Genomic DNA, 25,019 nt, shown 5'->3' with positions numbered 1-25,019 from the left:
AAACTAATCAAGAAAATAGCCAGGATTCCCTTTGTTTAACTGGGACACTAGGCTGCTTAAATGGGATAGGAGACTTTTGTCGAACAGTTTCCAATTAACATCAGTCATGTATGCTTGTGTGGCCTGTTAGACGCTACGCCATGCTTAGAACAAACAGATTTTAAATAGCACCAGTTGTGTGTGTGTGTTTGTGTTCAAACAGCAGTGAGAGTTGGCAAGAAATAAGCAGTAGGACAATTCAGAACTGTTTTGCTCACAAGCATTCAGGCTTAGAGATGCCAGAAACGGTCATGAGTGAAAATGAAATGATTTCACCACTTCAGCAAGCTTGGAACTATGAAGAAGTTGAAGGTATTGACAATCATCTTGAATGTTACAACGAAAATGAAGATTTGGAAGATGAAATGGTCAAAAGCATTGTATGAAGCTAGTCCATTATCTGCACTAGGTTTCTGTGCTGATTTTGTTCATTTAGAGTCAATCAAAAGACACGGCAGCGTACTCAGAATGAATTCCATGAATTCCTCCATCGATAACTACGAGGAGAAGGGGGAGGGATCATTAAGACCTAAGAGCAGATTTCAGCCATATCGATATCGATATATTTCAATGAGATCTCCCCTCTTTCTTCTAAACTCCATCAAGTATCAAATGCTCCTCATTCCTGGGATCATTCTCTTGAATCTCCTCTAGACCTTTTCAAATGCTAGCACATCTTTCAGATAAGGGGCCCAAAGATAGTCACAATACTCCAAGTGCAGCCTGACCAATACCATATTAGATTATGAGAACACTCAGTCCTCTTTTATTGTCATTTAGAAATGCATACATGTATTAAGAAATGATACAATGTTTCTCCGGAGTGATATCACAGAAAACAGGACAAACCAAAGACTAACACTGACAGAACCACATAATTATAACATATAGTTACAGCAGTGCAAAGCAATACCATAATTTGATGAAGAACAAATCATGGGCACGGTAAAAAAATAGTCTCAAAGTCCCCGAGTCAATCGACTCCCGAGTCCCCAATAGCAGGTGGCAAAAGGGAGAAACTCCCTGCCATAAACCTCCAGGCACTGTCAACTTGCCGATGCCTTGGAAGCAGCCGACCACAGCCGACACTGAGACCATCCACCCGAAAACTTTGAGCCTCCGACCAGCCCCTCTGATACAGCCTCCCGAGCGCCATCCTCTGCCGAGTGCCTTCGACCTAGCCCCGGTCACTGAAACAAGCAAAGCCGAGGATTCGGGCCTTACGCTCCGGAGATTCCGGTTACCACACAGTAGCAGCGGCAGCGAAGCGGGCATTACAGAAGTTTCTCCAGATGTTCCTCTGCACTCTCACATCTGTCTCCATCAAATCAGAATTGTGCACGGTGCCCTACTTGACAGATTACAGATATCATTCACCGGAGAGGCCACGCGCGCTGTCGTCGCGTCGCCATCTTCTCCTCCATATAAAGCTTCAGCATTACATCCTTGCTTTAGTTCTCTCGAAATGAATGCTAACATTGCCTTTACCTTCTGTACCACTGTCCTTCTACCAAAGGTCATGACCACGCACTTCCCTAGACTATATTCCATCTGCCACTTTGCCCATTTGCCCAATTAGTTTAAGCCTTTCTGCAGGCACCACGCTTCCTCAACACTACCTGCCCTCCACCTATCTTCATATCATTCACAACTTCTGTGTGGACTGCAATGTTCCGACAAGAACTGTCCTTTGTTATACAAATAACAAACCATGGGTGACAAAGGACATTAAGGACATCCTGAATGCTAAAAAGAGGGCGTTAAGAGATGGAAATAGGGAGGAGTTGAGGGCAATACAGATGGACCTGAAAGCCAGGATCAGGGAGGCTAAAGACAGATACAGGAGGAAGCTTGAGTAGAAACTCCAGCAGAACAACATGAGAGAGGTCTGGAGGGTGATGAGGACCATCACTGGGTTCCGGCAAACTAGCAACAGAGGAGCGGAAGGCAGTGTGGACAGGGCCAATGAACTTCACCTGTTCTTTAACATATTTGACATTGTGGCCCCTGCCCATCCCCCATGAGTCATCTGTTGTCGGCCCCCAACCAACACATATTCCACTCTCCCCTCCTACCCCTCCTCACAGCCCCCCACCCTGCTCTCATGACTATACCCCTCTCCCACACAAAACCACCACGGTGGGCTTCACAGTTGAACAGGTGAGAAGACAGCTGAAACGTCTCAACCCAAGCAAGGCTGCAGGACCGGATGGTGTCAGTACCAGGGTGCTCAAAGCCTGTGCCCCTCAGCTATGTGGAGTACTTCGCCATGTATTCAACCTGAGCCTGAGGCTCCGGAGGGTTCCTGTACTGTGGAAGACGTCCTGCCTCATCCCTGTGACGAAGACGCCGCACCCCAGTGGCCTCAGTGACTACAGACCAGTGGCATTGACCTCCCACATCATGAAGGCCCTGGAGAGACTTGTTCTGGAGCTGCTCCGGCCTATGTTCAGGCCACACTTAGGTCCCCTCCAGTTCGCCTACCAGCCCCGACTAGGAGTTGAGGATGCCATCGTCTACCTGCTGAACCATGTCGACGCCCACCTAGACAAGACAGCGAGCACTGTGAGGGTCATGTTTTTTGACTTCTCCAGTGCATTCAACACCATCCGCCCTGCTCTGCTGGGGGAGAAGCTGACAGCAATGCAGGTGGATGCTTTTCTGGTGCCATGGATTCTTGATTACCTGACTGGCAGACCACAGTACGTGTGCTTGCAACAGTGTGTGTCCGACAGAGTGATCAGCAGCACTGGGGCTCCACAGGGGACTGTCTTGTCTCCCTTTCTCTTCACCATTTACACCTTGAACTTCAACTACTGCACATAGTCTTGTCACCTTCAGAAGTTCTCTGATGCCTCTGCCATAGTTGGATGCATCAGCAAGGGAGATGAGGCTGAGTACAGGGCTACGGTAGGAAACTTTGTCACATGGTGTGAGCAGAATTATCTGCAGCTTAATGTGAAAAAGTCTAAGGAGCTGGTGGTAGACCTGAGGAGAGCTAAGGTACCGGTGACCCCTGTTTCCAACCGGGGGGTCAGTGTGGACATGGTGGAGGATTACAAATACCTGGGGATACGAATTGACAATAAACTGGACTGGTCAAAGAACACTGAGGCTGTCTACAAGAAGGGCCAGAGCCGTCTCTATTTCCTGAGAAGACTGAGGTCCTTTAACATCTGTCGGAAAATGCTGAGGATGTTCTACGAGTCTGTGGTGGCCAGTGCGATAATGTTTGCTGTTGTGTGCTGGGGCAGCAGGCTGAGGGTAGCAGACACCAACAGAATCAACAAACTCATTCGTAAGGCCAGTGATGTTGTGGGGATGGAACTGGACTCTCTCACAGTGGTGTCTGAAAAGAGGATGCTGTCTAAGTTGCATGCCATCTTGGTCAATGTCTCCCATCCACTACATAATGTACTGGGTGGGCACAGGAGTACATTCAGCCAGAGACTCATTCCAGCGAGATGCAGCATTGAGCGTCATAGGAAGTCATTCCTGCATGTGGCCATCAAACTTTACAACTCCTCCCTTGGAGGGTCAGACACCCTGAGCCAATAGGCTGGTCCTGGACTTATTTCATAATTTACTGGCATAATTGACATATTAAACTACTTATGGTTCTATTACTATTTATTATTTATGGTGTAACTGTAACGAAAACCAATTTCCCCCGGGATCAATAAAGTATGACTATGACTATAAGTTTGGCCGCAAAGCCATTATAATACCCCGGTTAAGATTTCTACTGCTATGCTGCAGGTGTTTTATTTTAGCAGTTTTCTGCAAAAGCATTGTGCTCTGTTGGTAGAATGATAAGAAGTCCCGTTGTTCAACTTAGGAATGTTGCATCAGCCAGTCAGGATGGTGGGATCGGGAGAAGATTCTTGAGAGACCGAGGTGGAGAGAGTTTTGTGACGGACAGTAGTCTGGTTTGGGGTCTTTTGCTGGGAGCTGCAGAGTGGGACAGAAGGGAGGATGCTGTAGAATGCCGTGGGAAGGAGAGTCCCCATTGCAAGAAGTGCTTTTTGCAAATGAATGGCTCCAAGGAGGAAGGGCTGATACTCCTGAGAAAGAGCCAGTTTGTTCAAGATGGACTTCGAGGTAAGTTTAGACTGTGCCAGTTGCTTTTACGCAAACCATGGGTTTGGTGCCATGGGCAACGATCATACCCAGCGTTGGAAGAGACAAACTCCAACAGTCATGTGAACATTTAGACTGGTTTATCTGTAATGGGTCCTTTTATTTTTTTTTATTTTCATTTTTTTCTCTCCTAATAACTCTTTGATAAAGTTGAAATCAGTAAATATACTTTCTTTATAATTTTATGCAGCGTACAATCTGTTATTTCTTGCCGACCGATAATTGTGTACGGGCAGTATTTACACAGCGTTCGCTCAGATCAAGGTTTCTTTAATCGGAACATCACAACATTCCAATTTGGTTGGACCCCAGTTCCTACTGACCCTAGATGTATATTATTCATGAAAGGTGGCGTTCTCACCACACAGTCATGTGGCCGTTAGCAGTGCTAGTTAGCGAGTTGAGTTTGTGTATGAGCTCTCAGTGAGAGGGTTACACCATCAATTCCTAACTTACTCCTTATGAGTGGTGTGTATGTGTTTTTTTTTCCCTCAATCTTGGGTCCTCTACCTGAGGCCTGGGAGCCTGAGGGTTTGGCACAGTACCCTTACTGTTCATAATAGTGCACTCTTCTGGACCGAGATCTCAGATGTTGTTCCCAGGATTTGTCAGAGCCACTCTCCCAGTCCTTGTGTCAGTTCCAAGTACTCCTATCACCACTGGAATCACTCTGGCTTTAACCTTCCACATCTTTTCTCTGCTCTTTCAAGCCCTGGTATTTCTCCAACTTCTCAAATTCTTCCTTCCTGATGTTACTGTCATTCAGGATTGCCTCATCTATCACTATCACTTTCTTCTGTTCCTTGTCCAGTATTGCTATTTAAGGTTGGTTGGCCAGTACCTGCTTACCAGTTTTTATTTGGAAGTCCCACAAGATCTTAGCTCTGACATTCTCTACTACCATTTGGATTTCGGAATGCCCAATCCACACCCAGCGCAGACATTCCTGTACACAATTCCTGCAACCTGGTTGTACCATTCAGTTTTTGCTGTCCTTGCCTGCATCTTGCACTCTACTACTACGTGCTGGATGGTTTCAGCAGACTCCTTGCACAGTCCGCATCTTGGGTCTTCTCTGTGATAGACCGTTGCTTCTATTGCTATCGTGCTCAGCACCTGCTCTTGTACAGCCATAAGCAGCACCCCCAGCTTGGTGGATATGATGCCTGACAGGAGCTTCCATGTTGTTGACGGGCAGGATATAGGCCGGTAGTTTGGTGTTGTTCTTAGCTAGGGATCTAATACTTCTGCACAGTACTGAGGTAATTTTATGTATTGCACCATACTGCTGCTGTTGCTGCAAAAATCTAGTTTCATGACATATGTGGGGGAGGGAGGGAGGGAACGTTAACCCAGACCATGAGAGGCTTGCGTCGGGCATTTTCATGCCTTACAAGACGCAGATTGGAATTGTATGTGGGGCCCCACTCCTCACACAGACTAAAGCAATGTGTGGTTAAGTGCCGTGCTGAAGGGCACAAACACGCTGCCACAGCTGAGGCTTGAACTAGCCACCTTGAGATAACTAGACGAACGCCTTAACCACTTGGCCACGTGCCCAGCACTAATGATGTCATACGTGAATGATGATAAACCTGTTTCTGATATGGGTCCCTTTTGTGGACTGAGAATGGGAAGGGGGAGGGAGAGGGGAAGGAGCAGGAAGCACTAAAGAGAAATTCTGTACTGATCAATAAACCAATTGTTTGGAAACAAATGTCTTTGCCTGGAGTCTCAGGCTAGGTGTGTCTGGGCTCACCCACGCCCCCCCCCCAACATCCCTCCTTTGGTGCTCCACCCTCGCCATTCCCAACATATGGGAAAGGGGGGAGATTTATGAAGCAGATTGCTAGCAAGGTTGAGCATAATTCCTTTCTTCTGAACAAGAGCTAGGTAGTGACTATCAACCTTCATATAATGGACCACTGTACTCTATTCCTTCAATTTCTTTGCTTTTTAAATGAAGATGGGAATGTAAGGTAAACAGAAATTAACCTTACTCTCTCTGATTTATGATTTGAGCTCCCTAGGATTCACTCATAGCTAGCACCTTTACCTTAACTTACCCCAGGAGATTTAATTTTCAGTAACAAGATAGTTATTCTCAAAAAGTTACAGCTGTAGACTTAATAATAAGGAAAAAACACTTACGCATAATTTCACCATCTCCTTTCTTTACTTTCACAGTCATTGCCTGCCCATATTCAAGTGCTATCTGTGAATTTATCTCTTCCAAAGTAACCTGAATAAAAACAAAATTTGACATTATCAATAACGATGAAGTAAATGACTTTACTTCAATAGGAGTTTGAAGAGATTTAGCACGTCACCAGATTCTTCCAAAGTTCTACAAAGGTACACTAAAGAACATTCTGACTGGTCGTATCACCACCTGGTACAGAGGCTCCAATGCACAGGATTGCAAGAAGCTGCAGAGGGCTGTAGACTCAGACATGGGAACAACCCTCCCTGCGGTCAAGAAAGCAGCATCCATCATGTAAGACCATCACCATCCAGGACATGCCCTCTTTGCATTGAGTGTACCTGTTCCTTGGGGAAGGGGTACAGGTGCATTCTTATGTATAAAAAATTGCTTCTCCCTTCTGTTCAGATGCCTGAACAGTCCTTGAATCCAACAGCACTACCTCATTATTTGTCAATTGTACGTTTTGTAATTTATTATGCTGTTTAGGTCTTGCACTGTGCTCCTGCCACGACCAATGTCAGTAATCATAGAGCTGATTCTGAAACATCACCTCCTTCTTCACCACCATTCAGGGCCGCAAACAATCCTTCCAGCTGAGCCAACACTTCATCTGCAAGTCTTTCTGATGTTGACTACTGTATCTACACTGGAAATTTCATTATATATCTGAGACCCAGCAACTGTGAAATTCACGACAAGCCCACTCTGATGACATTTTCCCAAAGCGTTCTGCCGTAATTCTATGCAATTATTATGTCTGGGTAATAAAGGTTTGTTATGGCTTCTTAGCTTTTGGTTTCTTTTTCCTAATTATAGAGCCAAGAATCCAGCTTGTCCTGATATACTTAAAAGTATTTTAACATTCTCAACTGAAATTTTTTAAAGTAACCAAAATACTTCTTATTTCATTTGCACTTTCCCTTCATTGCTTTGGGTTTTTTTTTAAGATCAAATAGTTTTATCACTGCCTCTGCTGAGATTACTGAGTTTAAACTAAATGTGCAGGAGACAATTTTGTCTTTGTAGCCAATACAAAGAATAACTGTTGCACATTTTGTTAAAATTATGTTGTTCAGATACTGCTATTTTAGTCCTCAATAAAGATCATAAAGACACATATCACAGATCTGCAGTAACAACATGATTCCCATCCCCATCATAAAAATACATTTTTAAATTTAATGATATATTAAAAAGGCTAAGGTCAGGTCTTGGTTCTTTTCAAGATACACACCTGTACAGGCAGGTCACACAGCAAAGGATCCTGAACTATCATAGCCAGACCTTCCTGAAATAGGTCCAAGATTTCTGCATGTGATAACTCTTCATCCTCCTCTGCTGCTTTCTCTTGACTATAAATTGCAACAGCTTCTTCCTCCTTAATGCTGATGGATGGAGATTCCTTTTTAATTTCATCAGTCATCCCAAATCAGCAGCTCTTCAAATTGGATCAAAAAATCTCCAAAAAGTTAGCATTTTTGCAAATAGCCATACAATTCCAAAATGCAGAATTAATCACGCTAACTTTATTAACTTGGTATAAGTGTTGTTACTTTAATGAAGTCAAACGTTACCTCATTCCACACCCCCCCCCCCACAAAGTATGAACTGAGGAATGATTTATATCTAATTTGAACTTCCAATTCAACCAATCTAAATCAAAAACCCAGGTAAAAGTTAAGGAACAAGTGAATGCTACAGTGGGAGTGAAGGATCATTGTGGGTCTTACATACTCTCACACCCTCTGCATTGTGTAGAACTGGACTTTTCTCCTTCTGTATGTTGGTCTGCAGTCTTTCTCTATTAGTCCTCTCCCTGAATTTTTTAGGAGTCCATTGCCATCTCCATCTCATTGTCTCCAATGTTAATGTCTGTTGTTCTACTCTCTCCTCCATTCGTTGACTCCTCTTTCCTCCCCGCCTTTCCTGTCATTTGTGTGTTTGTTCATTCAGTCTCCATTCAAGAAAATCCCTTTCTCTTTCTCTAACCTTTTTCCTCCTTCTTTTGCCCAACCTTCTGCTCCATCTTCTCTGCTCTTTCTCCACTGGCTCTCTTACTTCCTTTCTCCCTTTTTTACCCTCGTTGTCCATACCTCATTCCCTCCCACATTCTCCTTCCTACTACCATCTCCACTCCCCAGTCCCATTCATCATTCTCCCATTCTTGTCATCTTTCCCTCCCTTCTCCCTGCTATTCCACCTATCTCTCCTATTAGTCTATTTCATCCCTTGTCCATTCCTCTCCTACTCGCTCCTCCCCTCTCTTACTCTCCCTCTTTCAGTTCTCCTTCCACATTTGCTCTCTCCTACTCTACCTCCTCATAATGCCTATCAATTCTCTCTCACTTGACCCCATTCTCTTTTTTTTCATATCACATATCCCCCCACCCCACCCAATACTCTCCACTTTCTGCATGGATTGCTCTCCCCATGACTCCTTTGTCTATGTGTCCCTCCTCACTGATTTCCCTCCAGGCACCTATCCCTACAAGTGGGACAAGTGCTACACCTGTTCCTTTACCTCCTCCCTTACCATCATTCAGGGCCCCAAAAAGTCCATCCAGGTGAGGCAAAACTTCACCTGTGACTCTTTTCGGGGTCACCTACTGTATCCAGCACAGCCTACTCCACATTGGTGAGACTAAACATAGACTACCTCACATTCCATCCATCCATTCCGCTCACTCTGCACTTCCTAGCCTTCCTGCATTCACCTCCATCATTAGTCACGCAACAATTTCTAATCCACATTCGCCCAGCTAATCCCAAACTCCCATGATTCCATCTATTCTTCCTCCAACAACGTCCTCCCTTTCTTCCATGGTCACCTACCCTTTCCTATCAGAATCCCCCTTCTCCAGCTCTTTATCTCTTTCACCTATCAGCTTCCCAGCTCTTTACTTCACCCTCCCCCGGTTTCACCTATCACCTTGTACTTCTTCCTCCCCTCCCTCCACCTTCTTGCTCTAAATTCTCATCTTTTTTTTCCCCCAGTCCTGATGAAGGGTCTCAGCCCGAAACGTCGACTGTTTACTCTTTTCATTAGATGTTGCCTGGCCTGCTGAGTTCCTCCAGCATTTTGTGTGTGTTGCTTGGATTGTTGCCAGCATCTGCAGACTTTCTCTTGTTTGTCCTCTATCCAATCCTCAGTTTTCTTCTGCCCACCCCAAATCTCCTCCACCTTTGTTCTTCTATGCCCGGCTCTCCTTCTCACCCCATACGACCTTTACCCTCCCCTCACAGCCCAGCCCTTACTTTTCCCCTTCTCCATCCCCAACCGCTCCCAGAATTTTTTTGCCTATATTCTTAACCCCGTCAGTCCTTCCGTCCACTTCATCTGACCTCCCGTCATTCACCATTTGCAAAGGACAAACTACACACCTCCAAACTCAGTAGTGACAGTGGACTAAAATCATATCCACCATTGCACCAGGTACGAGTGTAACCTTTAGGCCTCTCCGGCGGATCTGTTCGACGAGAATCCAGGCCGTGAGCCAGCATGGGACGGAACTAATACCCGGACACGGGGTTCGCCGGAGGATGCACTTTGGAGGCGCACCGGGACAATGTTGCTTTTTTGTCCGACGTGCGGGAATGTCCTGATCGTAGAAGAGGGACAGAAGTGTTACCGGTTCGCCTGTAACACTTGTCCTTATGTCCACAACATTACTCGCAAAGTAAGGCAGGGAAGGGTTTTGGGGTAGTTAAGAATAAGAGGAATTGGGGATGTAGGAAGAGTTGGTACGGGAAGGGTGGGGGGAAAAGAACTGACCATGAGACCGATGGGGCAATTGTTGGGGGAGGGGAGAGAAAAGGTAGGGGAAGGGAAGGTGGGAAGAGGGGAGGAGGTAGGAGAGGGAGGGGAACAGGGATAAAGGAGTGGGAGGGAAAGGGGAAGAGGGAGGGAGGGGAGGAGGCAGGAGAGGGAGTTCATGGAAGGAGAGGGAAAAGTAAAGAGTGTGGGAGGAGGGGGAAGGGGTGGGAAGAAGAATGAAAGTGGAGGGAGTATCTGGGCGGAAGATGTAGGGTGTGAAGTGAAGGCAGAGGGAGGGGAGTGGGCTGTTCAGGGAAGTGATCCTGTGGGGTGAGGGGGAGTATTTGAGGAGGGGAGAAAGGTGGTGTTGCTGGAAAGAGATGGAGAGAATAGAATGAGGGGGGAGTACTGGGGAGGGAGAATGGAGTGCAGTATGAACTAGAAAGGGACAGGCGAAATAAGAGGAGTGGGTCATAGTCATACTTTATTGATCCCGGGAGAAATTGGTATTTGTTAGTTGCACCATAAATAATTAATAGTAATAAAACCATAAATAGTTAAATAGTAATATGTAAATTATGCCAGGAAATAAGTCCAGGACCAGCCTATTGGCTCAGGGTGTCTGACCCTCCAAGGGAGGAGTTGTAAAGTTTGATGGCCACAGGCAGGAATGACTTCCTATGATGCTCTGTGTTGCATCTCGGTGGAATGAGTATCTGGCTGAATGTACTCCTGTGCCCAACCAGTACATTATGTAGTGGATGGGAGACATTGTCCAAGATGGCATGCAACTTGGACAGCATCCTCTTTTCAGACACCACCATGAGAGAGCCCAGTTCCATCCCCACAACATCACTGGCCTTACAAATGAGTTTGTTAATTCTGTTGGTGTCTGCTACCCTCAGCCTGCTGCTCCAGCACACAACAGCAAACATGATAGCACTGGCCACCACAGACTCGTAGAACATCCTCAGCATCGTCTGGCAGATGTTAAAGGACCTCAGTCTCCTCAGGAAATAGAGACGGGTATAGGGAGGTGAGAGGAAATAAGGAGATTGGTGAATTTCAGATTGGTTAAAACTTTAGTCCAAGTTCCATTATTGGGTTTAATATGTAGCATTGAGTTTTTTTGGGGAAAATGCTGCATTAGAAGTGTTGATTTGTGATTGAGGCTTTATTCGTCCTTCACTTCTTCAAATTTAGACTATGCTTACATGCTGTATGATGTTTGTTATATTTCTCGTATGTTTTGAAGGTAACCAACAGAAAATATCCCAAGCTGAAAGAAGTTGATGATGTATTAGGTGGTGCTGCAGCGTGGGAAAACGTTGACTCTACAGCAGGTATGACGTGCTAACACAAGTCATATTTGAAATGAAGAACTACAATAACATTATACAATGAAGTGGTTGTGGATATCCTGAGTTTTAATAGCAATTCAGAAGGGATGCTGCTACATAAATTGCAGCTAGATGATGTTTTACCATTTTTATTTGAATATTTCTAAATCAATTTATTCAACAAAATTTAATTGTGTTGACTTAAATTTGATTGCTTGTATATTCAGTTAATGGGCTTGTAGATTTTTTAACTTCCAAAATGGAAAGTTTAATCAATCTATGTTGGAGATCTATTTCTTTTCAAGCTTTTCATTCCAGAAATTTGATAACGTAAAGTTGAATTCTATTTGTTCAAGTTTCATTTCAATAATAAATATCATCTCGAATAATATAGGTTCAATACTTAGTGGTTATAGCCACTTTCCAGATGTTATGTTAAGTCTCAGGTAGGATGTAAAATATCATAGCTCAAGAGCATGAAAATTCATTTAGTGTCTCGATAATATTTATTTCTCAATTTATACCACTGGGGGGAAAAAAACTGTTAACCCAGCTTTGTTCCTGAGCTTTCTTTATTTACTCAGACATGCAGTGAGGAATAGGCCCTTCTGGTCTTCCAAGCCTTGCTGCCAGCAACCCCAAATTTAACTCTAGACTAATCATGGGATAATATACTATGACCAATTAACCAACTAACTGGTACGTCTTTGGACTGTGGGAGAAAACCTGAGCACCCGGACGAAACCTCCGTGGGGAGGACATAAAAGAGGGCACGGGGATTGAACTCCAAGCTCCGGAAAATCCTGAGCTGTAATAGTGCCACACTAACTGTGGTGCTATTGTGGTGGGCACATAGCCACTGCTCCACTGTAGTCAATAAAAGAGTTATTATTATTTGTTGAAACACATGAACATGTGAAGTGTTAAATCATGTTTTTTTTCCTTTATTGCAATGAAGGAAAAGGGTGGGGAATTTCTCTCTGTTTTGTGCTTGAGATTTTCTACTTGTATAAACAGAAAAATGTGAGTACGCTTTCCAATTTTTTCTCTAGCATTTTCATGTTAGAGATTTGCATTATCCCATTCCTCCCTCTAATCCTTTTAATTTACTGGTCAGTAGGTGAAGGATAATTTGTTTTGCAATTACATTGATAGAATCATGTTGATAAAGTAAGTGCAGACAGGTAAAAATAACTAAGCTATACCAATTAAGGCTATCATTATTCACAGAGAAGTAGATGAGCTTCAACTGCTAAACATAGACTTTATTTCTTTAAGAAGATTAATTTTCTCTCCATTTTTTGCAGAGCCATGTCCCAAATGTGAACATCCTCGGGCATATTTCATGCAAATACAAACCCGATCTGCTGATGAACCTATGACCACATTTTACAAGTGCTGTAAACCAGGATGTGGACATCGGTGGAGAGATTAAAACTGCTGTATGGCAGCTGCTGACTAAGTTTTGTAAGAATGCATTTTTAGTTGTATCGAAATGCTTCTACAGAAAACCGAACTTTCAGCAATAATTAATATATCTGATAATGTTTATCGAAATTCATTTAAGTTGTAGTTCAATGGTAGTTAGGCCATTTTAATCTTCAACTGTATGTAGTAGTTGACAGTTTTTTTCCTGATACTTCAACACGTATTTAACTGTCTTTCATGCAGTTTTCCTCACTTTATTGAGTGATTTAAATTTCTTTGAAGGATCCTGATATCTTGTTAAGAATTATAAATGGAAAAAGTCAAACTTCTGATGTTGTATTGCATACTTTCTTTGTGATGATCACTGGGTCCTGAATCAAAATGAATTTAGAGTCAGAATCGAAGAAATGTGTAGCCCAGGTGCCAGCCAAAAAGTAAACTACTCAAATTCATTAGCTATAGCCTTGAAGATTATGGCTCAAGTTCTTCCAAGGAGTTTAAATGTGCATGTTTCAACCTTCAAAGTTGAGTTTCTTGTCATATGCACGAGTGCAGTGACAAACTAATGGCAGCATCACAGGTATACATCTTCTAAGCAGCATTCATGAGGATAAACTAATGTAAATTATAAACTTCCTTCACATAAAACATTTAAAAAATCCATTTTAGTATTGCTAAACTATAGTGATAAAGATCTTGCTGATTGGTTCAAGAACTGAATGGTTAAAGGGCAGTGGCTGTTCCTGAACCTGGAGGTGTAGCACTTCAGGCCTCTGATGGTAGCTGCAAAAAGATGGGTATCTTTGATTTTAGATGTTGCCTTCTTGAGGCAGCACCTGTAGATACTATCAGTGGTGGGGAGGGTGTCCCTGTGATGTATTGAACATAGTTCACCACTCACTGCAGCTTCTTGTGTTCCTAGATTTTTCCATTGCCATTCTGGATCATGATGCAACTAATCAAGATATTTCCAACAGTACGTTGTAAGAGTTTGTTAACAGTTCATTAATCACCTACTAGGGTAAAGATGTTGCCATACTTTTCTTATTTTAGTATTAGTTAATTAGTTTCATGATACAGTGAAAAGCTTGTGTAGCATGTTGTTTATACAGATCATAGCACAGTGCATTGAGTTACAATAAGGTAAAACAGTGCCAATGCAGAATAAAGTAAAAGCGACCCAAAAATGCACTGTGAGTAAATGATAGTGTAAGATCATAATAAGGTAGATTATGAAGCCAGGAGTCCATCTTATACAAGAGGTCTGCTCAAGAGTCCAATAATATTAGGATAGAAGCTGTCCTTGAGCCTGCTGGTGTGTGCTTTTAGGTTTCTGTATCTTCTGCCCAGTGGGAGAGGGGAGTAGAGATAATGTCAGGGGTGGGTGGGACCTTTGATTATGTTGGCTGATTTACTGAGGCAGAGAGAAGTGTAGATGGTCCATAGAGGGGAGGCTGGTTCCCATGATGTGCTGAGCTGTGTTAACAACTCAACTCTGCAGGGGGTTTTTTTTGCGGTCAAGTGCAGAACAGAGGCTATACCAAGACCAAACAGAATCTTTTCTCTAGTGCATCAATAAAAATGATTAGGGTTGATGGGAACATGCCGAACTACTTTACCCCCCCCCCCCCCGAGGAACTAGAGGCATTGATGAACTTTTTATGGCCATAGCATCAACATGGCTTGTGATTATATCTATGCGATGGCCCAGGAAAAATCGTCCAATATATTAACACGCAGGAATTTAAAGCTGTTGCTTCTCTCCATTGTAATTTCACCCTCCCCCTTCCTGAAGACAACAATCAGCCCTTTAGTTTTGCTGCCATTGAGTGAGAGTTTGTCTATAACAGAGCTCAACCAAGTAAGTCAAATCATTACCACCTGTGATTCATCCAACAACAGAAGTGTCGTCAAGTTCAAAGATGACATTGGATCTGTTCTTCGTCATACAGTCGTGTATGTATAGGAAAGCGTGCAGTCTTGAGCTGCCTGTATGCTGATGGTCAGCAAAGAGGGGATGTTACCAATTCTCACTGATTGAGGTCCTGCCAATGAGGGAGCTGAGCAGCCAGTTGCAGAGGGAGGTACAAAGGCCGGGGTCTTGAAGCTTGATGATAAGTTTGAATGGGATGATTGTGTCGAACAGAAAGCTGCATTGATGAACATCAGCGTGCTGTACAAATTCCTGTTGTCTAAATGGTTCAGAGCAGAATCACCCTCTGACACCTGGATATTGGCCTCAGAGACTAAAATTACTGGGACATCCAGATACGTGGAGAATTGTGTAGGTGTATCATAGTTCTCCCTAACAAAACATACATAAAATCCATGGAAGTGATGGGTTGTTGCCACTTATACTGCCCAATCTCCCTGTGTAGGAAGTTATATTGTGATTCCAGTTTAGTTTGTAATGCATTTACAATGATCATTGGAGATAGTGCTTGGACTTCTTGTATAACTTTGGGTCATCAGCCGAAAACAGGACCGCAAAGGTAGTAACCTCTACCTGTGCCATGTGACAGTGAGTAGGAATAGAATGAGGTGGAGGATAAATATGTGGCTGAGGGATTGGAGCAGGGGGCAGGGATTCAGATTTCTGGATCATTGGGACCTCTTTTGGGGCAGGTGTGATCTGTACAAAAAGGACAGGTTGCACTTGAATCCCAGGGGGACCAATATCCTGGTGGGGAGGTTTGCTAAGGCTACTGGGGAGAGTTTAAACTAGAATGTTGAGGGGTGGGAACCAAACTGAAGAGACTGGTGAAGAGGCAATTGGCTCACAAATAGAGAAAGCTTGGAGACAGTGTGTGAGGGAGGACAGGCAGGTGATAGAGAAGGGATGCACTCAGACTGATGGTTTGAGATGTGTCTATTTTAATACAAGGAGTATTGTGAACAAAGCGGATAAACTTAGAGCGTGGATCTGTACTTGGATCTATGATGTGGCCATTACAGAGACGACAGGAATGGTTACTTCAAGTGCTGGGTTTTAGATGTTTCAGAAAGGAGAGGGAGGGAGGCTAAAGAGGTGGGGTGTGGCACTGTTGATCAGAGATAGTGTCAGGGCTGCAGAAAAGGTGGATGGCATGGAGGGATTGTCTATGGAGTGTCTGTGGGTGGAACAGGAAGGGGTCAATAATTCTACTGGGTGTTTTTTATAGGCCGCCTAATAGTAACAGGGATATTAAGGAGCAGGTAGGGAAACAGATCCTGGAAAGGTGTAATAATAACAGAGTTGTCATGATGGGAGATTTTAATTTCCCAAATATGGATTGGCACCTCCCTAGAGCAATGGGTTTAGATGGGGTGGAATTTGTTAGGTGTGTTCAGGAAGGTTTCTTGACACAATATGTAGATTAGCTTACAAGAGGAGAGACCGTACTTAATTTGGTATTGGGAAATGAACCTGGTCAGGTGTCAGATCTCTCAGTGGGAGAGCATTTTGGAAATAGTGATCATAATTCTATCTCCTTTACAATAACATTGGAGAGAGATAGGAACAGTCAAGTTAGAAAAGTGTTTGATTGGAGTGAGGGAAATTATGAGGCTATCAGGCAGGACCTTGGAAGCTTAAACTGGGAACAGATGTTTTCAGGGAAAGGTATTAAAAAAATGTGGCAAATGTTCAGGGGATATTTGTGTGGAGTTCTGCATAGATACATTCCAATTAGACAGGGAAGTTGTGGGAGGGTACAGGAACCATGGTGCACAAAGGCTGTAGTACGGGTGTGATTGATAAGTTCGTGGCCTAAGGTAGAAGGAGATGAGTTATACAGCTCTTGTTACGTGCATATACAGTTTAACTCTTTGAGTGATTATGCAGAAAGTTTGAAGTTAATAACTCATCTCCTTCTACCTTAGGCCACAAACTTATCAATCACCCTTGCTGTGGGCATTTTCTGCAGGTCCAAGATCCATGTGCTCCACGACCGCTGGACTAAGTGTGTAAATGTAGGAGGGGACTATGTTGAAAAATAAATGTGCTAGGTTTTCTAAAATTGACTCCTCCTACCTTGGGCCATGAACTTATCAATCACCCCTAGTAAATCTATTCAAGAAGAAAAGAAAAGTTTAGGAAAGATTCAGAGAGTTAGGTAATGTTAGAGATCTAGATGATTATAAGGGTAACAGGAAGGAACTTAAAAAGGAAATTAGGAGAGCCAGAAGGGGCCATGAGAAGGCCTTGGCGGGCAGGATTAAGGAAAACCCCAAGGCGTTCTACAAGAATATGAAGAGCAAGAGGATAAGACATGAAAGAATAGGACCTATCAAGTGTGACAGTGGGAAGTGTGTATGGAACTGGAGGAAATAGCAGAGGTACTTAATGAATACTTCAGTATTCACTATGGAAAAGGATCTTGGTGATTGTAGGGATGACCTGCAGCGGACTGAAAAGCTTGAGCATGTAGATATTAACAAAGAGGATGTGCTGGAGCTTTTGGAAAGCATCAAGTTGGATAAGTTGCCGGGACCGGATGAGATGTACCCCAGGTTACTATGGGAGGTGAGGGAGGAGATTTCTGAGCCTCTGGTGATCTTTGCATCATCAATGGGAATGGGAGAGGTTCTGGAGGATTGGAGGGTTTCAGATGTTGTTCCCTTATTCAAGAAAGGGAGTAGGGATAGCCCAGGAAATTATAGACCAGCAAGTCTTACTTCAGTGTTTGGTAAGTTGATGGAGAAGATCCTAAGAGGCAGGATTTATGAACATTTGGAGAAGTATAATATGATTAGGAACAGTCAGCATGGCTTTGTCAAGGGCAGATTGTGCCTTATGAGCCTGATTGAATTTTTTGAGGATGTGACTAAACACATTGATGAAGGAAGAGCAATAGATGTGTATATGGATTTCAGTCAGGCATTTGATAAGGTACCCCATGCAAGGCTCATTGAGAAAGTAAGGAGGCATGGGATCCAAGGGGACATTGCTTTGTGGATCCAGAACTGGCTTGCCCACAAAAGGCAAAGAGTGGTTGTAGACGGTCATATTCTGCATGGAGGTCAGTGACCAGTGGTGTGCCTCAGGGATCTGTTCTGGGACTGTTACTCTTCGTGATTTTTATAAATGACCTGGATGAGGAAGTGGAGGGATGGGTTAGTAAGTTTGCTGATGACACAAAGGTTAGGGGTGTTGTGGATAGTGTGGAGGGTTGTCAGAGGTTACAGCGGGACATTGATAGGATGCAAAAGTGAGCTGAGAAGTGGCAGATGGAGTTCAACCCAGGTAAGTGTGAAGTGGTTCATTTTGTTAGGTCAAATATGATGACAGAATATAGTATTAATGGTAAGACTCTTGGTAGTGTGGAGGATCAGAGGGATCTTGGGGTCTGAGTCCATGGGACACTCAAAGCAGCTGTGCAGGTTGACTCTGTGGTTAAAAAGGCATACAGTGCACTGGCCTTCATCAATCATGGGATTGAATTTAGGAGCCGAGTGGTAATATTGCTGCTATATACGACCCTGGTCAGACCCCACTGTGACTGTGCTCAGTACTGGTCACTTCACTACAGGAAGGATGTGGAAACCATAGAAAGGGTGCAGAGGAGGTTTACAAGGATGTTGCCTGGATTGGGGAGCATGACTTATGAAAACAGGTTGAGTGAACTCGGCCTTTTCTCCTTAGAGTGAGGGAAGATGAGAGGTGACCTGATAGAGGTGTATAAGATGATGAGAGGCATTAATCGTGTGGATAATCAGAGGCTTTTTCCCTGGGCTGAAATGGCTGCCACAAGAGGGCACAGGTTTAATGTGCTTCGGAGTAGGTACAGAGGAGATGTCAGGGGTAAGTTTTTTACACAGAGTGGTGAGTGCTCGGAATGGGCTGCCGGCAATGGTGGTGGAGGCAGATATGGTAGGGTCTTTTAAGAGACTTTTGGATAGGTACATGGAGCTTAGAAAAAGAGAGAGCTATGGGTAACCCCAGTAATTTCTAGGGTAGGGACGTGTTCGGCACAACTTTCTGGGCTGAAGTGCCTGTATTGTGTCATAGGCTTTCTATGTTCTATGTTCTAACACCACAGATCTAGCCCAGAGTAGATTATGAATCTCCTGGATCATTCATGGCTTTTGGTTGGGGAAGAGTCAGAATATGTTTGTGGGAACACTTCCATCAATGCATGTCTTTATGGAATCAGTGATGACTGTGGCATATTCATTTAGGTCTGCTGACAAATTGTTGAACGTGTTCTAGTTCACTAACTTGAAGGAAGCCTGAATGCCTGCTGCCTAACTCTTCATCGCCCTTTGAAGCATCATTCTTCAAAGCAGTTAAATTGTAACAGTAACTCCATTACTCTTTGGGTAAAAATCCATTTCTCTCTCTAATTCTTTGAAATACAGTAGCTGAAATCCATATCCTTTATTTGGTGAAAGGAAATAGTTTTCATTCACCCTGTCTTCGTTTCATACACCTGAATTATCCTTCGTTCCGGTTTTTTCATAACTAATCTTCTAACCCCTGGTAAATCTCTGCACAGTTCAACAGTACAATTACATGTTCCTGTAGGATGGTGATCGGATTACACACAGTTCACCAGCTGTGCCTCAAACTGATCTCCACGGGTATAGTATGATTCTCCTGCTTTTGTATTCCATGCCTTAACTGATAGCGAGTAGAATCCTACATCAGAATATTGTATCATTTCTTAATGCATGCATTACTAAATGACAATAAAGAGGACTACGTGTCTTCATAATCTAATAAGAATCAGGATTATTATTAGTGGCAGCTTTATTAGGTACACCTGTACAACTGCCCGTTAATACAAATATCTATTCAGCCAATCATGTTACGATAAGTCAATGCATAAAATCATTCAAGCATTGTCAAGAGGTTCAGCTGTTGTTCAGACTGAACATCAGAATGGAGAAGAAATGTGATCTAAGTGACATTGACCATGGAATGATTGTTCGTGCCAGACAGAGTGGTTTGAGTATCTCAGAAACTGCTGATATCCTGAGATTTTCACACACAACATCTTCTAGAGTTTATACAGAATAGTGTGATAAACAAAAATAGAAAAAAAATCCAGTGAGTGATGGTACTGTGGGTAAAAGTGCCTTGTTAATCAGAGAGGTCAGAGGAGAATGGCCAGACTGAGTTAAGTTGACAAGAAGGTGACAGTAACTCAAGATAATCACACACATTACAACAGTGGTCTGCAGAAGAGCATCTTTGAATGCACAACACATCAAGCTTTGAAGTGGATGGGATACAGCAGCAGGAGACCATGAACATACACTCAGTAGCCACTTTATTGGGTATAGGAAATCACTCAATGTATGTCGTGAAATTTATTTTGCAGCAGCAGGACAGTGCAAGGCATAATGATTACTGTGAGTTGCAAAACAAATAATGAGATAGTATCACACATAAAAGTTGCTGGTGAACGCAGCAGGCCAGGCAGCATCTCTGGGAAGAGGTGCAGTCGACGTTTCAGGCCGAGACCCTTCGTCAGGACTGCCAATGAGATAGTATTCATGGATTGTTCAGAAACTTGATGGAGAAGTTGACCCTAACATGAGTGAGGTCTACATTTGTTGTGGATCAAATGCTTGATCCACAGTTGTTCCTGTACCTTCAGGACTTGATAGGAGTGCATGCCAAAATCCTGATTCAATTATATGCCTTAAAATTAAATTATCTGATCAGGTAAAATACATGATCCTTCAAGTTCACAATGATATAACCCAATTTACTCCGCCTTATCAGCTTGGGCTTCAACCTTGCAAAGGTTCTGTGAACTTGTTCCACAAGCAAATTCTCCTTCAATGAGACAAAAACTATACCAAATTCAAGATTACTAATCCCACATACCTGGAATACTGCCTTAATGCCTGTCATTCAGTAGAAATTATATCCATGTTGACAAAGTGTTTTCTTTGAGAGGTTGGTCATGAAGCATATCAACAATTGCCTGAGGAGTGAATTGGATCCACTTTAATATGCCTACTGTCACAACAGGTCAACGGCAGATCCCATTTCATTGGCTCATCACTCCGCTCTGGAACATCTGGACAATGATGATGCATACATTAGGATACTCTTCATTAACAACAGCTCAGCATTCAACGCTATCATCCCCTCAAAACTAATCACTGAGCCTCAAGACCCAGGCCTCAATAGATTTTTGTGCAACTGGATCCTTAATTTCCTCATTTGCAGACTGTAGTCAGTACAATTGGCAACAACTGTTCCACAATCAGCATCAGCACAGGTGCACCACGAAGCATATGCTTAGATCCCTGCTCTACTTCCTTTACACTTATGACTCAAGATAAATATGGCTCCTATGCCATATTTAAGTTACTGATGACACCACTGGTGTTGGCTTAATCAATGATGGTGATGAATCAACATATACGAGGGAGACTGAAAATCTGGAGTGTCACATTAACCTCTGATTCAAAGAGCTGATTATTGACTATAGGAGGAAGAAACCAGAGTTCTATGAGCCAGTCCTCATTAGGGGATCGGAGGTGACAAGGTCAGAAACTCTGAATTCCTTGGCATTATCATATCTGAAGATTATCCTGAGACCAGCATGTAAGTGCCATTACAAAGAAGGTATGACAGCGCCAGTGTGGAAGTTGCAGTAAGACAAAGTTTAAAGACAACATCCAGGTGAGGATGACTGCGGCAGGGTGTAATCATATCCAAACTTGGGAGACCTTTGAAATGAGACTGCCTGCTTACTGTAGACAGATAGGTGAGAATGACTGGCAGTGTGGTATCAACTGAGAGAACATAGCTTCCCTTTCTAGGTAGGGGTGCCAGAGACAGATGAGATATGAATAACGAACACCCAACTATTAAGGGACAATTGCTTTATTAACTTCAAATAGCGATAGTCACCTTGAAGTTTATACTGACTTTTAGCACGTCTACTTTAAATGGCAAGTAAGGAATATGAACATATAAAATTTAGCAAACAATCAATATCCATAACTGACAAGTCAATTCTGCATAAAAATAGTAGTTCTCAGAACAGTGTGGGTGACTGGAACCATGCCCTTCTCCTTGTACACAAGTGCATTATAAATATGTTTGAGTTATAAGAGGGCATGGGTTCTGGACCCAGTTATCTTAATTATTTTATTTTATTATTGACAATGATAGCTCCACCAACATGGCTAAACCTTTATTTATTATATGGGAGAAAGGAATTCAGCCTGGTAGCCGATCAGGTTGCTCATATTTGAGCAAAGGACTGAGTCTGCTGCTGGAATGCGAACTTCCTCCCACGTGGAGTAATCAAGGTACACCAACACCTTAGTTGCTGAGATTGGAAAGCTGCAGTGTTAAAAAGAAAGGTTGCTGTTTCCAGGTTGTGTCCTGCGTGAGGTCGTCGTGGTCCCAGTTGTGTACCATGCTAGGTTGTCATGATCTGGATTGTATCTTGCATGAGATTAACATGATCTAGGTTGGATCCTGCACAGATAGATTGATAGATACCACACCCTGCTGTCGCAGACACCCCGTGCAATACGGCCATCACTTCTTATCTGGATGGTGTGAATGTGCACCAATTACTGTCTAATATTTCGGTAAATTCTTGAACTACCATCTTAGTGTGAACTTGTATATCTTGTAAATCTTGTCATCTTCAACTTGTAAATCTTATTTTTAAGGTAACTTTTTATTATTTCTTACTTCTCATCTATTGTTTATATATCTGTGCACTTATAATGCTACTGTGACACTGTAATTTCCTTTGGGATCAATAAAGTATCTATCAGTCTGTCTGCCTATCTATCTGTTAGCTTGCGGTGCACCTGTGCTGATGGAGATTGTGGATATGTTGATGCCAATATGAACAAAATGGGGTCAGTGAGGAAATTGAGGATCCACTGCACAAGGAGGTATTGAGGCCAATGTCTTGGACCTTATTGATTAGTTGGAGGGGTGATGGTATTTAATACAGAGCTGTAGTCAATAAAGAGCATCCTGATGTATGCACCTTTGCTGTCTAGATATTCCAGGGTTGAGTGAAAAGTCAATGAGATGGCATCTACTATGCCAGTAGAGAAACTGGAGTGGATCTAAGTTGTTTCTCAGACAAGAGTTGATATGTTTCATCACCAACCTCTCGAAACACTTCATCATTGTAGATGTATCTGCTACTGGACAATAGTCATTAAGGCAGGTTACCGCATTCTTCTTAGGCACCAGTATAATTGATGCTTCTTCAAGCAGGTGGGTTCCTCAGAGTGCCGAAGATCTCAGTGAACACTCCAGCCAGTTGATCAGCACAGGGGTCTTTAGCAATTGACAAGGTACCCCGTCTGGGCCAGATGTTTTTCAGGGTTCACCCTCCTGAACGCTGCTTGCACTTTGGTTTTAGGGACTGAAATGACAGTATCATCTGGGGCAGTGGGAGTTCATGATGTTTCCCCCATGTTTTGACGGTCAAAGCGAACATAGCAGGCACTGAGCCCATCTGGATGCAAAGCCCTGTTGTCACCCATGTCACTTGATTTAACTTTATAAGAGGTGGTGGCATTCAAGCCCTGCCAAAACTGTTGAGCATCGTTCTTTGATTCAAGCTTAGTCCAGAATTGCCATTTCATCTATGAGATGGCTTTCCAGTGATGATACCTAGACCTCTTGTAACTTTCTAAGTCACCAGATTTAAATGCCATTGATCTGGCCTTCAGCAGATTGCAAATCTCATGGTTTGTGCACATCATATAGCAGCTGAATTTTTTTTTAACTTAAAATCCTGCATCCTTGCAGCTGGCGCCAGTGTAAACATTTACACTGAATCTTCTTATGCTGTGGGAGTAGCACATGACACTGGACAATTATGACATTTTTGAAAAGGGTTTCTTGCCTCTTTGGAACTCTGATAAAATAAGGTGAACTAACTGTGAAGCTTTTCTTACTTTTCAATTACTTACTACAATTGTTATAAACTTGATGGTTCATACTAACAGGAAGGAGGAAATAACTAGAGGGAACAAATGAGCAGACTCCTTGCAACAGCAGATCTTTATGTCTACATAAGCACTCCAGTATGATCAGGCTGCTAATACTTAGCAAATTTTTTGATGAACTAGTAAAATTACAGCATGACACGTCAGAGGCTGAAAAGACTTTGTGGACTGAAGCACACTACATACAAGACTATAAAGGATGGTGGGTATAATTGAAAGTGAAGTTCACAACCATAACAAGAAAAGTAGCAGCAACTGTATGATTTGCCAGACATAATCCTGAAAGACTCTGCTGGTATCTGCCCCAGGGTTCATTTGTGCACCTCTAAATGAATTTATGCAGTTACCCAAATGTACCGATTGTGATTATGTACTTGTTACTTCGTTGTTATCTCCATGGCTAAAAGCTTATCCAACTCAGAAATGATGCTGGGACTGTTGCTAATTTTTATTATGAGAATTTATTCCTTGGTTTGGGATTCCTGAAAAAAATCTCAAGTGATAGCAGTACTCACTTTACAGGTAAAGTTACATGTTAATGAAAGCCTTGTAGTGTAAGCATCATTTCACCTGCCCTTGCCACTCTCAATCATACCAGGCAGCTGAAAGACAAAGTGGGGCCCTGAAATGCAGGTTTAGCTAAATTGCTTGACAAGATCAAGCTAAAGTGGCCAGAGGTGTTTCCCCTGGCCCTCATGACAATGTGTTGCACAACCTAGAATATAGCTTCCCTTTACACAGTAGTGGGTACCAGAGACAGATTAGAAAAATATGGAAGGATGTGAAATACACCAAACAACTAAGGGACAATTGCTTTACTAACTTCAAAATATCATTGGTTGTCAGCTACACACACAAAATGCTGGAGGAACTCAGTAGGTCAAGCAGCATCTATGCAAAAAAATACAGTCGACATTTCGGGCCAAGACTGATGAAGGGTCAAGTTCATTTCCCAGAACCAAACTTGCTGTATACAAATTAATGCTTCCTTCAAATGAATTTAACAAATACTCACCTTATATAATTGATTCACAAACTGTTGCTAATTGGAGGCTTTTTTTTTGCACTTTGCAAATATACCAATATATAATTTGTTCCATCTACTCCTGATTGCTTTGGGGGTTTAGTACATACTTTGCCCCACTTTATTCCTTAGTTCAGTTTATACAGGCCTTCC

General features: G+C 42.9%; 2 protein-coding genes across 5 annotated transcripts in view; one reads left to right on the top strand and one right to left on the bottom strand.

Annotated features, from left to right (window-relative positions):
- The window catches only part of snrnp25 (small nuclear ribonucleoprotein 25), an 88,178-nt gene extending 78,001 nt beyond the window's left edge, over positions 1-10,177 (bottom strand). For 2 of the 4 annotated variants that reach the window (XM_072268594.1, XM_072268593.1), the window contains exons 1-3: positions 9,767-10,160; positions 7,620-7,823; positions 6,331-6,421 (exon numbers count right to left, since the gene is read on the bottom strand). In XM_072268594.1, the coding sequence (XP_072124695.1) occupies positions 6,331-6,421; positions 7,620-7,808 (280 nt within the window). In that variant the 5' untranslated portion in view covers positions 7,809-7,823; positions 9,767-10,160. Of the gene's footprint in view, positions 1-6,330; positions 6,422-7,619; positions 7,824-9,766 lie in introns of all 4 variants that reach the window. The other 2 variants (XM_072268592.1, XM_072268595.1) reach the window with 2 other exon arrangements.
- Positions 9,858-13,533, top strand: polr3k (polymerase (RNA) III (DNA directed) polypeptide K). The gene is made up of 3 exons (XM_072268596.1): positions 9,858-10,062; positions 11,395-11,482; positions 12,787-13,533. Exons 1-3 carry the CDS (start codon positions 9,952-9,954, stop codon positions 12,912-12,914), a joined length of 327 nt encoding a protein of 108 aa, XP_072124697.1. The 5' UTR covers positions 9,858-9,951; the 3' UTR covers positions 12,915-13,533.
- Positions 13,534-25,019: the final 11,486 nt, after the last annotated feature.

Source organism: Mobula birostris, chromosome 9 (genome assembly GCF_030028105.1).
Source record: "Mobula birostris isolate sMobBir1 chromosome 9, sMobBir1.hap1, whole genome shotgun sequence".
NCBI lineage: Eukaryota > Metazoa > Chordata > Chondrichthyes > Myliobatiformes > Myliobatidae > Mobula > Mobula birostris.
Note: the sequence above shows the minus strand (reverse complement) of the source record. Positions and strands in the feature narration are given on the sequence as shown.

Excerpts from the sequence above, each read along its gene's own strand:
- polr3k (XM_072268596.1), top strand. The coding sequence starts at position 9,952 with ATGTTGCTTTTTTGTCCGACGTGCGGGAATGTCCTGATCGTAGAAGAG. Across the intron at positions 10,063-11,394 it reads TCCACAACATTACTCGCAAA|GTAACCAACAGAAAATATCC; the intron begins GTAAGGCAGGGA and ends TATGTTTTGAAG. Across the intron at positions 11,483-12,786 it reads AAACGTTGACTCTACAGCAG|AGCCATGTCCCAAATGTGAA; the intron begins GTATGACGTGCT and ends CATTTTTTGCAG.